The 12984-nt window shown below is 35.0% G+C and overlaps 2 protein-coding genes across 2 annotated transcripts; both read left to right on the top strand.

The window, feature by feature from the left end:
- The first annotated feature begins 598 nt into the window (after positions 1–598).
- On the top strand, positions 599–3062 carry LOC108332378 (uncharacterized protein At2g34160). Its single transcript, XM_017567614.2, has 5 exons — positions 599–807; positions 900–948; positions 2387–2449; positions 2573–2637; positions 2800–3062. The coding sequence occupies exons 1-5, from the start codon at positions 691–693 to the stop codon at positions 2899–2901; spliced, it is 396 nt and encodes a 131-aa protein (XP_017423103.1). The 5' UTR covers positions 599–690; the 3' UTR covers positions 2902–3062.
- A 3222-nt stretch (positions 3063–6284) lies between these two features.
- LOC128194740 (protein ALP1-like) lies at positions 6285–7287 on the top strand. The gene is made up of 3 exons (XM_052870754.1): positions 6285–6869; positions 6961–7186; positions 7262–7287. The coding sequence occupies exons 1-3, from the start codon at positions 6285–6287 to the stop codon at positions 7285–7287; spliced, it is 837 nt and encodes a 278-aa protein (XP_052726714.1).
- The last annotated feature ends 5697 nt before the right edge of the window (positions 7288–12984 follow it).

Here is a 12984-nt window from a genome sequence, read left to right as displayed (position 1 = left end):
CCCTTGGATGAGAAACAAAAATCTTATTTGCTTTTGTTAAAATAATACTCATATCTATTATTTTATTTAATTATATTTTTTAACTTTAAATAAGTAATAATAATTATAATGAATGATTTTATCATTCAATTTTAATTTATATAAATAAATTTAAAGTAGAAATGTTTCCGGATTAAGTTATATAAGATTTGGACAAATTAATTATTCAATCCATTAAAAAAATATAGGATCGGGGTTGAATTTATGCATATTTTATGTTAAATTTAATCCAACTCAACCTAAGATATTAAATTGAACTAGATTAATTAATTAAGTTAAAATATAGAAAAAATAATATAATTCTCTTACACTGATTTCATCCCTACTAATGATCTGCACAAAAATGCAAGTCTTCCCATCAATACATATATATATATATATATATATAAAATAATGGTTCATTGAAAATGTCAATGTTCCATTATTACTATTACTGTTGCATTCATACTCATGGGCTTGGCCGAGTGTGATTTAGTTGGAACTGTGAACTGTGAATATAATGTTGGGCCTAGGCCCAGGCCCTTGGGAGTAAGAAAGGAGTACATCCTGTGCTAGGGGTTCGGATTCTGCATTTCTCAATCACATTTCATAAACAAATCCTTAGGGTTTTTGGTTGTTAGCATTGGGAGAGTGTGAGTGAGAAAGAGAGCAATGGAAGGCATAACAGAGGGAGTGAACAACATCAACATTACCGATTCCTACAAGAAGAATCGTATTCAGGTCTCTAACACCAAGAAGCCCCTATTCTTCTATGTTAATCTCGCCAAGGTAGTATCACGCCATGTCTCTGTATTTTCGATTTTGAAGCGAGTGTTTTATTTTTTATTTATCTCTTCATTTTGATTTTTGTGAATGTGCAGAGATACATGCAACAGCATAACGAGGTCGAACTTTCAGCTCTAGGAATGGGTATTGAAACCCCTCTCCTTGTTTCTGTTTTTGAGTTTTATTAGTTGAATTTTGCTGGTGTTGGTTCTATTGGTTACTTGTTGATTATCAATGTGGAATCAATGATCTGTGTTCACTCAGGTGTTATTATTAAAACTTTGCTAAATATAGCTCTGTTCTATTGGGAATTTTAATAAACTTAAGAATGATTGCACTTCAAATTTTGTTGAACAGAAAATTACTCTTGTGAACATATATAATTTGATTAGGTTTCATTGGCTACCCCTGCATGCCCTGAACTTTTGAACGCCTTCAGTCTTGGACTTTGATTCAAGCCTTTCATATTTTCCTCTGAATTAAACTTTCTCTACTGTGATTCTGGTGTTAAACCTATATATGTACTTATGCTCAGTTTAAAGCATCACATCACTGGCCTCCTATGCTCTGATTCTTCATGAAATTCCACATAATAAGTCGGAGGTTTGTAGCCCATATTTTTGCTTTGCTGATCCCATTGTATCCATTGGGTAAATGTGACTCTGTCAAATCAGATAAACTAATTTTTGATGTAGATGTATTTGTGAGGTCCTGTAATTAGAGTTTCCCCCTTGACTCTTCGTGAAGATCTGCACACGGGCATTTCTTCTAGTGTGGGTTTGAAGTGTAATCCATTACATATATATGAGAAAATGGCGTGTACGTGTAAGTTGAAAATTCTATGATGATATTATTACCATTATAAATCAAACTTATTAATATTAGAAATATAAGTACTAAAAACTCATAAGTTAATGATATATAATAATTTAGAGTTTACACATGCAATCAATGTCAATCTAGAAGGAATAAGAGTGGAGTAATGAAGTCGAAAAATGAAAGTTGGTAATGAAATTAACAGGAAAAAGTTTAGCTAATTAGATAAAACAATAGACTGGTAAAGTGTGAAGGAACAGAAAAAAATGTAGTCTTGTAATGTGTAATGTTCAAGGCAGAAGGGTTTTGAAGGGTTTCGAAAGCTAGTATATTCTCATAGCAAAAAATTCATAGAAAATTAGAGAGAAATCACAAATTTACCCAAAGAATATACCTAAACGATCAACTTGGTTTTTGAAGCATATATCTTAGTAACATTGATATATCACACAAATTGCTGCTATGCTCTCCTATAATGTGCCATTGTCTTTCATCATCTGTTATTTCATTTGTGTAGAAGATATAAATACTGGGAGAAAACTGTTGCAACAGTCTGATAAGTATATTTGCAATAACTTCTAAAATTTTATAATTGAGACAGCAGTATTTTATGTGGCTGTCATGTTGTTTCCTTATTTTGTAGAACTTTATTACAATGCACTGATTTTTTACGCGACTTTTGTACCTCTCTTTTTCCTATTCTCTTTCCTTGATTCCGATCTTAATATGATTTCCGAATTTTCAACCCCATTTTTGTTTATTGCAGCTATTGCCACAGTGGTAACTGTTGCTGAAATTTTGAAAAACAACGGACTTGCTGTGGAGAAGAGTGAGATTCAATTTTTTTCCCATTTATTTTCTGTGAAATCCCTTTTTGCTCTCGTACATCTATCCTATTCTTCAGTGGATAAATAATGTAATCTAATTTGTTAATGACGCAATCTTCATGCAGAAATCACGACATCAACTGTTGACATAAAGGACGATTCCAGAGGTAGACCTGTTCAAAAGGCCAAGGTAAGTCTGTAAACACATGTTTACTCTAGAATTTTATGTTGATGTGTATGATCATGTGCATGTGATTTCATATCATCGTCTAACAGTTTACTTGCTACCCATAGCTTTGGAATCTGCTTTACAACTAGCCTAAGTTTTTGCATTTGATGACTCGTGTTTTAGATTGAAATAGTACTTGGGAAAACAGCAAACTTCGATGAATTGATGGCGGCTGCTGCTGCTGAAGACGGTGAAAATGGCGATGCTGAAGAGCAAAACGCATAAATTCCCTAAAAATTACGCTTGAATCTGTTCAAGAAATGTACTGCTTAGGAATTTGCAATTTTATTGTCGCGAGGTAGAGGACACGTCCTTTTAGACTGACCTGCAATATTGAACAAAGTTCCTTGTTTCTTTTCTCTATAAATAGGCATTTCTTAATTTCATTTTTGGTGGGTTTTATGTATCAATTCTTCGTTGAGATGAAGGGGTTCATCTAGTGATCTAATTTCTATGAATTTATCAATCTGTGTCAATTGCCTTAGGGTGTGTTTAGATGGATTTTTAGCGAGACAGTTGGACAATGACCCTTTTCATGGTGTGAGAATCGCTTGTATTTCAACCGTATGTGTACTCCTCTTAATGATATTTTTAAAACTTAGAGTATTATTGTAATCAAATGGGTAATTTGTGTTAAAATTGATAAAATGTTTCTAAAATATATTTCCGTGGAAACTAAAAAAATATATTATGAAAAGGCTCTGTGTAAATGATAATGTTCTAAAGGATAGAGAAGTAAATGACAAGGAAATCGTTTTTTTTTTCTGGAGTAATAGTTAATGTGTGAATATATTCATGGACATTTTATATAATTTTAAGTTATATTTTAACATTGGTTTGTCACGGTTGTTTATTGTGAGGGGTTTTTTGTTTGAAGATTGTTTGATTGGTCGAGATAAATGTTATCAAATAAAATACTTGGTTACTTACTGCATTAAATAATTTAATGATCATTAAATTGTTTAATAAAAGAAATATGATATTTATCGGTAAAATATTTGACATAAAGCGAAAATAACTTTTGTAAAACGTAATTAAAAAAATATCATTATTTTATTTGTTTCTTAATTTTATATTATTCTATTAAATTCATTCATAATTTTAAACCCACAAAAATTATTTAATTTTGTTTGCTCAATTTGTCCAAATAAAATATGTTTTGCAAAGGCTACTTCCTATTAGGCCGTTTATTCATTTTCTTGACCAACAAAAAAATAATTAATTAATTTCGATAAATTACTCCGAATAAAGAAGACGTTATCTAAAATATACACTTTGAACCATCACTATAAAAAACAAAATATAAAGGATCAACCAAACACAATTTTCAAAATAACACAAAATTAACTAAAAGTGGAAATTGAAACACACTTAAAAATTGGACATTAGGCAGGGTATTTTTCTTACACTAGAATTTGACATTTTTCAACATAGCCTTCTAACACGTCGCATTACGTTTGGAAAACATGCTTTCATATTGTTCTTACACGTAGTTGGAATGCTCATAATGTCAGTGCAGTTTAACTCCTTTTCTCTCTAAGGCTGTGTTCGCATGAACAGAATTTACTGTTCATGCGAATTACAGAGCGAGCAAATGTAGTTGCGTCGTGTTCATTTAAGGGAGAGAGCGAGGAAAAGCAAAGATGGATTTGCGGGATTCATACATTTTTTGTCACCCGCGGATGTGAGAAGATTTGCGCTGATTTGGGATGAAATGTCGTGTGTGCCCTGAGCCTTTTTACTAAATTCCATTCAAGTGAATCCTATGCAGAATTAAACCGATTCCATAGCACAGTGCACCAGAGAAACCGATTACATGGTGAAGGGGTATATATTAAAAATATAGACTCTACAGTTAACAGTTTGCTTTACCACTGTGCATACACGAGAATGCTTAGGTTGGCGTGGGGGCGTGGCCACTGAAAAATTCCTGAGCTACTGATGATACGGTGCTTCATACAGGCATTGAACAGGAAAGATTCCTGCATCCACACACAGTGAAAATTCAGTAAAGATAAGTTGCATTGACCAGAATGTGGGAATTCATATGTGGTTGGTTGTGGGTAGGTGATGTTATTTATTGAGTGGTAAAAAGCTTACTAAATTGGTTGCTAGTGTTGTAAGGTGTGTGCGAAGAGACAGTGCTCCGCTGTGTAAGCTCACTCGAGGAAGAGAACAAGGTTTTGCTGAGACGAAGAAGAGAAAGTGGTTAGGTTAGTAACATACCAAAACTCGGGTATCCAAGCACATATTGTTGGTTTTGATTTGCAGGGTTGTAGAGGAGGAGGAAGAAGGACGTTGTGCGTGTTGATGGAATGCAGCAGCTGGTGGTTGAAGATGAAGAAACTGGATCCGCGTGTTTGAGAAGATGATGAACAGTGCCAGTCTCAGCCGTAACCGGTTACAGCCTTTGGTTTATCGGTTACAGTGGTGTGAAGGAATGTGAGCATTTCTGTAATCGGTTACGTCAACGTGGTAACCGATTACAGAACTTCGTTGTTTTGGTTACTTGGAGGGGTATTACGTTGAAACTGGAAGAGCTGGCTGGAGACCCCTGGTGCTGGAAGGCTTATGAGTCCGAACGCCATGGAGATGTTGTGATGTGGTCTTAGATCCGGGGTTGAGGGGGCATATCATCAAGGGTCGTAAGGTGTTTCCAGAAAATAAATTAAGGGTATGGAGACGTAATGAAGGAAGAAGTGAGTGGCCGGCCATGGTTGGCAGAGACCAAATACTTACATAATGAGCAGCTCATCCCTTTCCCTATGCAGTGAAACATGATGCAGTGGTGTATGTTGGTGACTGGAGGGCAAGCGAGGTGCTGCAATGCATGGAAGAGTGTTCACTTTGCATTTGGTTGTTGCGCGAAGTGGTTGTTAGACGTAAGTGCATGGTGGGTGAAAGACGATGAGGTCTAACATAGTGTTTGTGATGCAGGTGTTCACTGTGGTTGGAGGTACTTTGATCGTGGTGGACGCGTGAAGTTTGTGCATATTGCCAAAGGTTAATGTAAGATTGGAAGTTGAATTCAGTGATGTGCAAGCATTGAAAAATGAGACTGTTATCTAATAAACCAATATGATTATATTTGTAGGTTTGAATGCAAGGTAGCATGTAAGGTCAAATTGGTTGTGTGATTTGACCAAAATTGGTTGTGGAACTCATTGCTGGAAAACTGTTGCTGAAACTATATTCAAGTGTGCATATACGTGTTCAACGTCTTCAAGAGGTAAGTGTTTTACATGATTTGGATGTAATATATATATGTGAATGATTGAATTAGTGGTGGTTATGTGTACATTTACAAGTTGGAATGTATGAATGAAATATATTATGGTCATTTATATTTCTATGTTATTTAGTATATGAATGTATTAATATTTCAAAGCTGGATTTGATTTGTTATATGTATATGTATGTAGTTAAAAAAAATGTATATGTATGTAGTTAAAAAAAATGTATGACAAGTTTTCGTTGTGTCATGGTATCTATTGTTGTTTATTTATAATGATTAGTTGAATGTATTAATGTATATATCAATTATGTTTAATGAATATTGTAATGCATGATTTTGATTGTAGTATGTGTAATTGTTAAAGTAAATATAGATGGAAGAATATATAGATTTATCATATTTGGACCGCGAAGATGTAGATGATGATGTGGTTGGTGTAGACTTCAAGATTATGGCAATGATACGTCAACACTTACAAATAACCACTTCATTGGCGGCAATAACAATGCTATGCATTGTTGGACACACATTGAGTATCTTGAATATGTACTCCAGTGACTCGAGTAGTGTAAGCAATTACCTACCTGATAGAGACCGTCGTAGGGAGCAATTAATGTCATATCTTGTGCATACTAATCGGTGCCGCGATATTATTCGGATGGGTCCAGAGGCATTTATTAATCTTTGTGAGAGAGTAAGATCATCTGGGTTAGTTAAGGACGCCATTCGGTCGACAGTGGAGGAACAAGTTGCTGAATTTCTTCATATAATTGGTCATAATGTTAAGAATCGTAGTGTGGCCTTTTTCTTTCATCGATCAGGTTCGACGGTTAGCAAACACTTTCACAATGTGTTGGACGCTATCTTAACTTTAGAATCAGAATTTCTAATTCAACCATCAGGAAATGAGGTTCATCCACATGTGTTGAACAACAATCGATTTTATCCGTACTTTAAGGTAGTTATTTGATTACATCTGTTAATGTTATTTTAACAAAGGATGATAACAAATTCTGAGTCATATGATGAGTTCATATTTTTATGTTTAGGATTGTTTAGGGGCCATAGACGGTACTCATGTTAGGGTAAGGGTTCCAACGTCTGAAGCTCCGAGATTTCGAGGAAGAAAAGATTGGCCAACACAAAATGTGTTTGCGGCGTGTGATTTTGACATGAAATTCACATACGTTCTTGCTGGATGGGAAGGCACTGCATCAGATTCAAGAATTTTAAAAAATGCTCTTGATCGAGATGATCCGTTGGTTATCCCCCAAGGTCAGTGTCTAAACAATCCATGTGCATGAAGTTATTTAGTAGTGACTAATTACCTTTGTATGTGCAAAATTGTAGGAAAATACTACCTCGATGATGCATGATTCATGTTGAAAAGCACAATTTTGACTCCATATAGAGGCGTAAGATATCACCTTAAAGAATATACACGCAGAGGACCACAAAATGCACGGGAGTTGTTTGATCATCGCCATTCATCGTTGAGAAATGTAATTGAAAGAACTTTTGGTGTGTTGAAAAAAAGATTCCCTATCATTGGAAGTGGCACTGAACCACACTATGGATTGGAGACGATGACGAATATAATACTAGCGTGTTGTATATTACACAACTTCCTTCGGGGCGTGGATCATGATGACTCATTACTCAATGAAGTTGATAACGAGTTGAATGAAAGGGAACAACATGATGTTTCATCATCTCAAGTTAGAGAAGAGGACCATAGGATTGGTAGTAGTATTAGGGATTCTATAGCCGATCATATGTGGCGAGATTACCAAGCATCGTAGTTATTGTATTTTATTGTACTGTATTTTCATATTGTTTGTTATGTGTATGACAACAACATTATATTAAGGATGTTTAATGTTAACTTCTTACATATTTCTTGACTCATTAGGTATAAAATGAATAGAGGTAAGGCAGCCGCCATTCAGTCCTCTGGTCCTACTAGAGAGTTCATGAAGTGGACAGAGGACATGGACGCACGTCTACTACACTGTATGATCGAGGAATCACGAATCGGTAATAGGGTTGACGGAAGCTGAACAACCCAAGCATATAGTAACATAGTTGATCATCTTCATAGCGCTGGATATGTCGCAGTTACAAAAAATAATGTTAAAAATCGTCAGAAAGTCTTGAAAGATAAATGGCGTGAGGTACATGACTTGTTTTCTGGATTGAGTGGATTTGCGTGGAATCCGGTAAGTATGACATTTCATGCTGAGGACGAAGTCTGGCTTGACCTTATTCAGGTATTTATAAAAATACTTACTTTTTGTGGATCCTTATTATACATATACTGAAGCAATGTGTTTATTCTGTTTGTTGTTGCAGTCGCGGCCAACTGCGGCAAAGTGGAGAGTTAATAGTATAAAACACTACGATTTAATGGTCGAGTTATGGGCAGCTGATCGAGCTACTGGGAGTGGTGTTCGGACTGCTCGTCAAGCTCGAAGACAGCGGGTTGGTCCTCATGTCAGTGTTGATTTGAATCAAAATATTGAGTACATTCCAGAACAGCCTCAGTGGACAGGGTATAGAGACCCAACTCCACCATCACCTCCTCCATCTGTCGATGAATATAGTCCGGGACAGACTCAATCTGTGCCTTCCGTCCCATCTGGTGGGACTTCATCGTCACGAGGGTCGAAAAGGAAGGCACCCATGGTCGATTCTATTGATTCTCAATTTGATAAGTTGACGACTAGTCTGGATGGTTTTGCAAATGTCTTAAGCTCATCAAATGTTCATTTTGGTGTGATCTCTGATGCAGCCGTGCGTCAAGTGTCAGCAATGGAAGATAGAAATAAAATACTCCGTCGCAACCCGAATTACACATATACAGAGGCGGACATTTATGAAATGTTGACTTCTATGAACATTCCTGACGAGAATTTGCTGGACCAATGTTATGATTTCTTATGTGGAAACCCCACATGTACAAAGAGGTTGATGGGACTGCCACTACATAAGCGGTGGAATAAATTATTAAAAATGATATCGGGCGGTGACTGTTAGGAATCTTCATATCACACTTACTTCTATTAGTATTAAATGAAATTGTGTATTAGTAATTTAGTTATGAATTATTATATTTGTATGGTCGATGTCATTTTGTAGTTCTGTTAATGGTTACGATGTATGACATTTGTTCTTATGTGTTGTTATGCATTGTTATTATGAAATATAAGTAATATCTTATGATGTACTTTCTTCTTATTTTAATGAAATGATTTGTTGAAGAAATTATCAGATGGCCTCATCATCAACAAAAAGGCCAAGAAAAAACCGTAAGGGAAAAGAAACTCTCACTAAGGCAGAAGATGCACCCCTTGTAAGATCATCTGTAGAGGAGCAATTAGATCAGCGTCGTTTTTGCACACACAGTCATCAAATGGAAAACTATGCAGCTGATTTCTGTACAAGGACTATAGTTCCTCCCAAGATAATGAATTTTGATTCATTTACCGATTCAGGGTTATTTTTCCAGCAGCATCTTCTATTTCAAGGGTTGAGCCAATTTCTTACATTACAGGGACCCTACTATCCGGATTTAATCAAGGTATTTTATTCAAATCTGAAGATATCATCAAATGGATATATGCTTAGTGAGGTAAACAAGAGAAAAATTAGATTCAAACCTACTGATTGGTTGAATGTAGCCAACTTGAAGTACGGCGGTCAGAAATTGTGTTATTCAAATCTCCCACAGGACTTTCCATATGACCGCGACATGGCATTAGCTACTATGATCATACCAGATTTGCAGGGTGGTCAAGGTGTTTTAACGGTTGGTTGTTTGAATATCAATGATAGGCTTCTGCATTATATTATTGTGCATATGTTGACTCCACGACCAGGGAATTTTGCTAGGTTATTGCATGAATATATTTTTATGATATGGGTGCTTAAAAATAATATAGCAATCAATTGGCCTCATCACATCATACAACATATGCTTAAATGCAAGGCCAGTGACACACCCCTCCCATACGGTGTCCTTATCACACAGATCATGCAATATTGTGGAGTTCACGTCGATGCCGATGCCAACACTCATATAGGGTCCCGACATCACTTTTCTATCAATTCTTTGAAGAGGATGAAAATTATTAATGTCAACGGTGTTTGGCAACACGATCTGGATGATGATGAAGAAGAAGACCAAGCAGACCCTCATCACCACACTGTGCAGCCTCCTCCACCTCTATCTAATGCTAACATGATCACTCAAATGTGGGAAGGAGTACAAGACTTGAGACACAGAATGCAGGGTATGGAACAAATGCAGGTGCGGGTTCAACGTATTGAAGATAACTTGGCAAACCTTTCCCTAGACATGAACCGCCAATTTGCTCACCTCAATCAAAATGTGAACTCGATTCTTCACCATTTAGATGATTAAGTTCATTATATTTCCGATAATGTATTACATTACTTTAATATATATAAGTTTCTTTGTATGTGACTTTCAAAAATTACATTATATATTAATGTTATTGTCCTTGACACGAGCATTGGTAGTTTATTTAATTATGTACTTTGTTATCTGTAAATTAGATGGACTCTCGAATCATTGATGAAGTGCAAAAACAAATTAATTTATCAACAAGACTGTCTGCTGTTCTTGAACGACATACACAAGCCATGGAGCGTCGAATCACCCTGGTAAATGCTAGGATTCAATCATCTAATCCAACTACAGAACAAATTCAAAACTTGTTACGGACTATGAACATTGAAGACCATGATTTAATCAGACAGTGCTTCGATTTTTTATCTTCGCATCCATCTCATACAAGACGTCTAATAGGGATGCCAATACAATATCGTTTCAATGCATTACAACGATACCTTGCTGAATCAACGTCATGATGAACTATTAAAAGGATATTTGTATGTCGAATTTTTAAATTTTTTTTAGGTCATGTAATATTATAACTTGCTACTTAATTGTGGTTGTTTGATTAATGTTAATCATTCTCACTTCAATGACTTATAAATTCACATCACTTCGTACTAAATTATATTACAATTTAAATTTACATTTTAAAATACATTCATTTTACTACATTATAACTTTTATAATTTTTAAACATTAATTTTAACAATTATTTGTAATTTTTTCCTATTCATAAACATTTTTACAATTAAATATAACATTACAAAATTACATTTTATAATACTTTTATAACTAGGGGCAATTTGGTCATCTTCATTTTCTACCAATTAAACTAATTTTTAAAATCTATCACATCAATCAAATCCTACACTAATTCTCATAAGTTTTACTTCCAAATCCACTCTCAATTACTCACAAATCCACTCAAAAAAACAACTAAAAAATTACCCTCAAATCCACTCAAATCCATTCAAATCATCTCCCCCAAATCATCTCCCACAAATCACCCCAAAAGAACACACCCTAAAAGATTCTTGCTTTTGCTTTCTATCGAGCCCATTAAAGCAAGCTTTGGACTGCTTCCTTTCCAAGATCCTTTGTTTCATTGTTTCTGTATAATCCCTTTTTCTTTCAGTTTTTTCGCACATTCTCAGCTGTTGGGTAATTTTTTTGCTGTTAAAGTTGGTAAGTGTAAATTCAAAATTCAAAATTTGAATATTTATTCATTTAGCAGCCAAATTTTGGTTTTACATTTAGGGTGTGTTCTTTTGGGGGGATTTGGGGGAGATGATTTGAATGGATTTGTGTGGATTTGAGGGTAATTTTTAATGTTGTTTTTTTGAGTGGATTTGTGGGTAATTGAGAGTGGATTTGGAAGTAAAGTTTATGAGAATTAGTGTAGGATTTGATTGATGTGATAGATTTTAAAAATTAGTTTAATTGGTAGAAAATGAAGATGACCAAATTGCCCCTAGTTATAAAAGTATTATAAAATGTAATTTTGTAATGTTATATTTAATTGTAAAAATGTTTATGAAGAGGAAAAAATTATAAAAAATTGTTAAAATTAATGTTTAAAAATTATAAAAGTTATAATGTAGTAAAATGAATGTATTTTAAAATGTAATTTTAAATTGTAATATAATTTGCAGACAACAAAGTACAGAAATAAATAAACTACCAATGCTCTTGTGAAGGAAAATAACATTAATATATAATGTAATTTTTGAAAGTCACATACAAATAACCTTATATATATTAAAGTCATGTAATACATTATCGGAAATATAATGAACTTAATCATCTAAATGGTGAAGAATCGAGTTCACATTTTGATTGAGGTGAGCAAATTGGCGGTTCATGTCTAGGGAAAGGTTTGCCAAGTTATCTTCAATACGTTGAACCCGTACCTGCATTTGTTCCATACCCTGCATTCTGTGTCTCAAGTCTTGTACTCCTTCCCACATTTGAGTGATCATGTTAGCATTAGATAGAGGTGGAGGAGGCTGCACAGTGTGGTGATGAGGGTCTGCTTGGTCTTCTTCTTCATCATCATCCAGATCGTGTTGCCAAACACCGTTGACATTAATAATTTTCATCCTCTTCAAAGAATTGATAGAAAAGTGATGTCGGGACCCTATATGAGTGCTGGCATCGGCATCGACGTGAACTCCACAATATTGCTTTATCTGTGTGATAAGGACACCGTATGGGAGGGGTGTGTCACTGGCCTTACATTTAAGCATATGCTGCATGATGTGATGAGGCCAATTGATTGCATTATTATTTTTAAGCATCCATATCATAAAAATATCTTCATGCAATAACCTAGCAAAATTCCCTGGTCGTGGAGTCAACATATGCACAATAATATAATGCAGAAGCCTATCATTGATATTCAAACAACCCACCGTTAAAACACCTTGACCACCCTGCAAATCTGGTATGATCATAGTAGCTAATGCCATGTCGTGATCATATGGAAAGTCCTGTGGGAGATTTGAATAACACAATTTCTGACCGCCGTACTTCAAGTTGGCTACATTCAACCAATCAGCAGGTTTGAATCTAATTTTTCTCTTGTTGACCTCACTGAGCATATATCCATTTGATGATATCTTCAGATTTGAATAAAATACCTTGATTAAATCCG

This window comes from Vigna angularis, chromosome 11 (assembly GCF_016808095.1).
Source record: "Vigna angularis cultivar LongXiaoDou No.4 chromosome 11, ASM1680809v1, whole genome shotgun sequence".
Taxonomy (NCBI): Eukaryota; Viridiplantae; Streptophyta; class Magnoliopsida; order Fabales; family Fabaceae; genus Vigna; species Vigna angularis.
The sequence above is the reverse complement of the archived record's forward strand: the minus strand, read 5'-3'. Positions and strand labels throughout refer to the sequence as shown.

Coding starts and splice junctions, on each gene's coding strand:
- LOC108332378 (XM_017567614.2), top strand. CDS start 691: ATGGAAGGCATAACAGAGGGAGTGAACAACATCAACATTACCGATTCC. Junction 949..2,386: donor ACTTTCAGCTCTAGGAATGG/GTATTGAAACCC, acceptor TGTTTATTGCAG/CTATTGCCACAGTGGTAACT. Junction 2,638..2,799: donor GACCTGTTCAAAAGGCCAAG/GTAAGTCTGTAA, acceptor CTCGTGTTTTAG/ATTGAAATAGTACTTGGGAA.
- LOC128194740 (XM_052870754.1), top strand. CDS start 6,285: ATGGAAGAATATATAGATTTATCATATTTGGACCGCGAAGATGTAGAT. Junction 6,870..6,960: donor GATTTTATCCGTACTTTAAG/GTAGTTATTTGA, acceptor TTTTATGTTTAG/GATTGTTTAGGGGCCATAGA. Junction 7,187..7,261: donor TCCGTTGGTTATCCCCCAAG/GTCAGTGTCTAA, acceptor GCAAAATTGTAG/GAAAATACTACCTCGATGAT.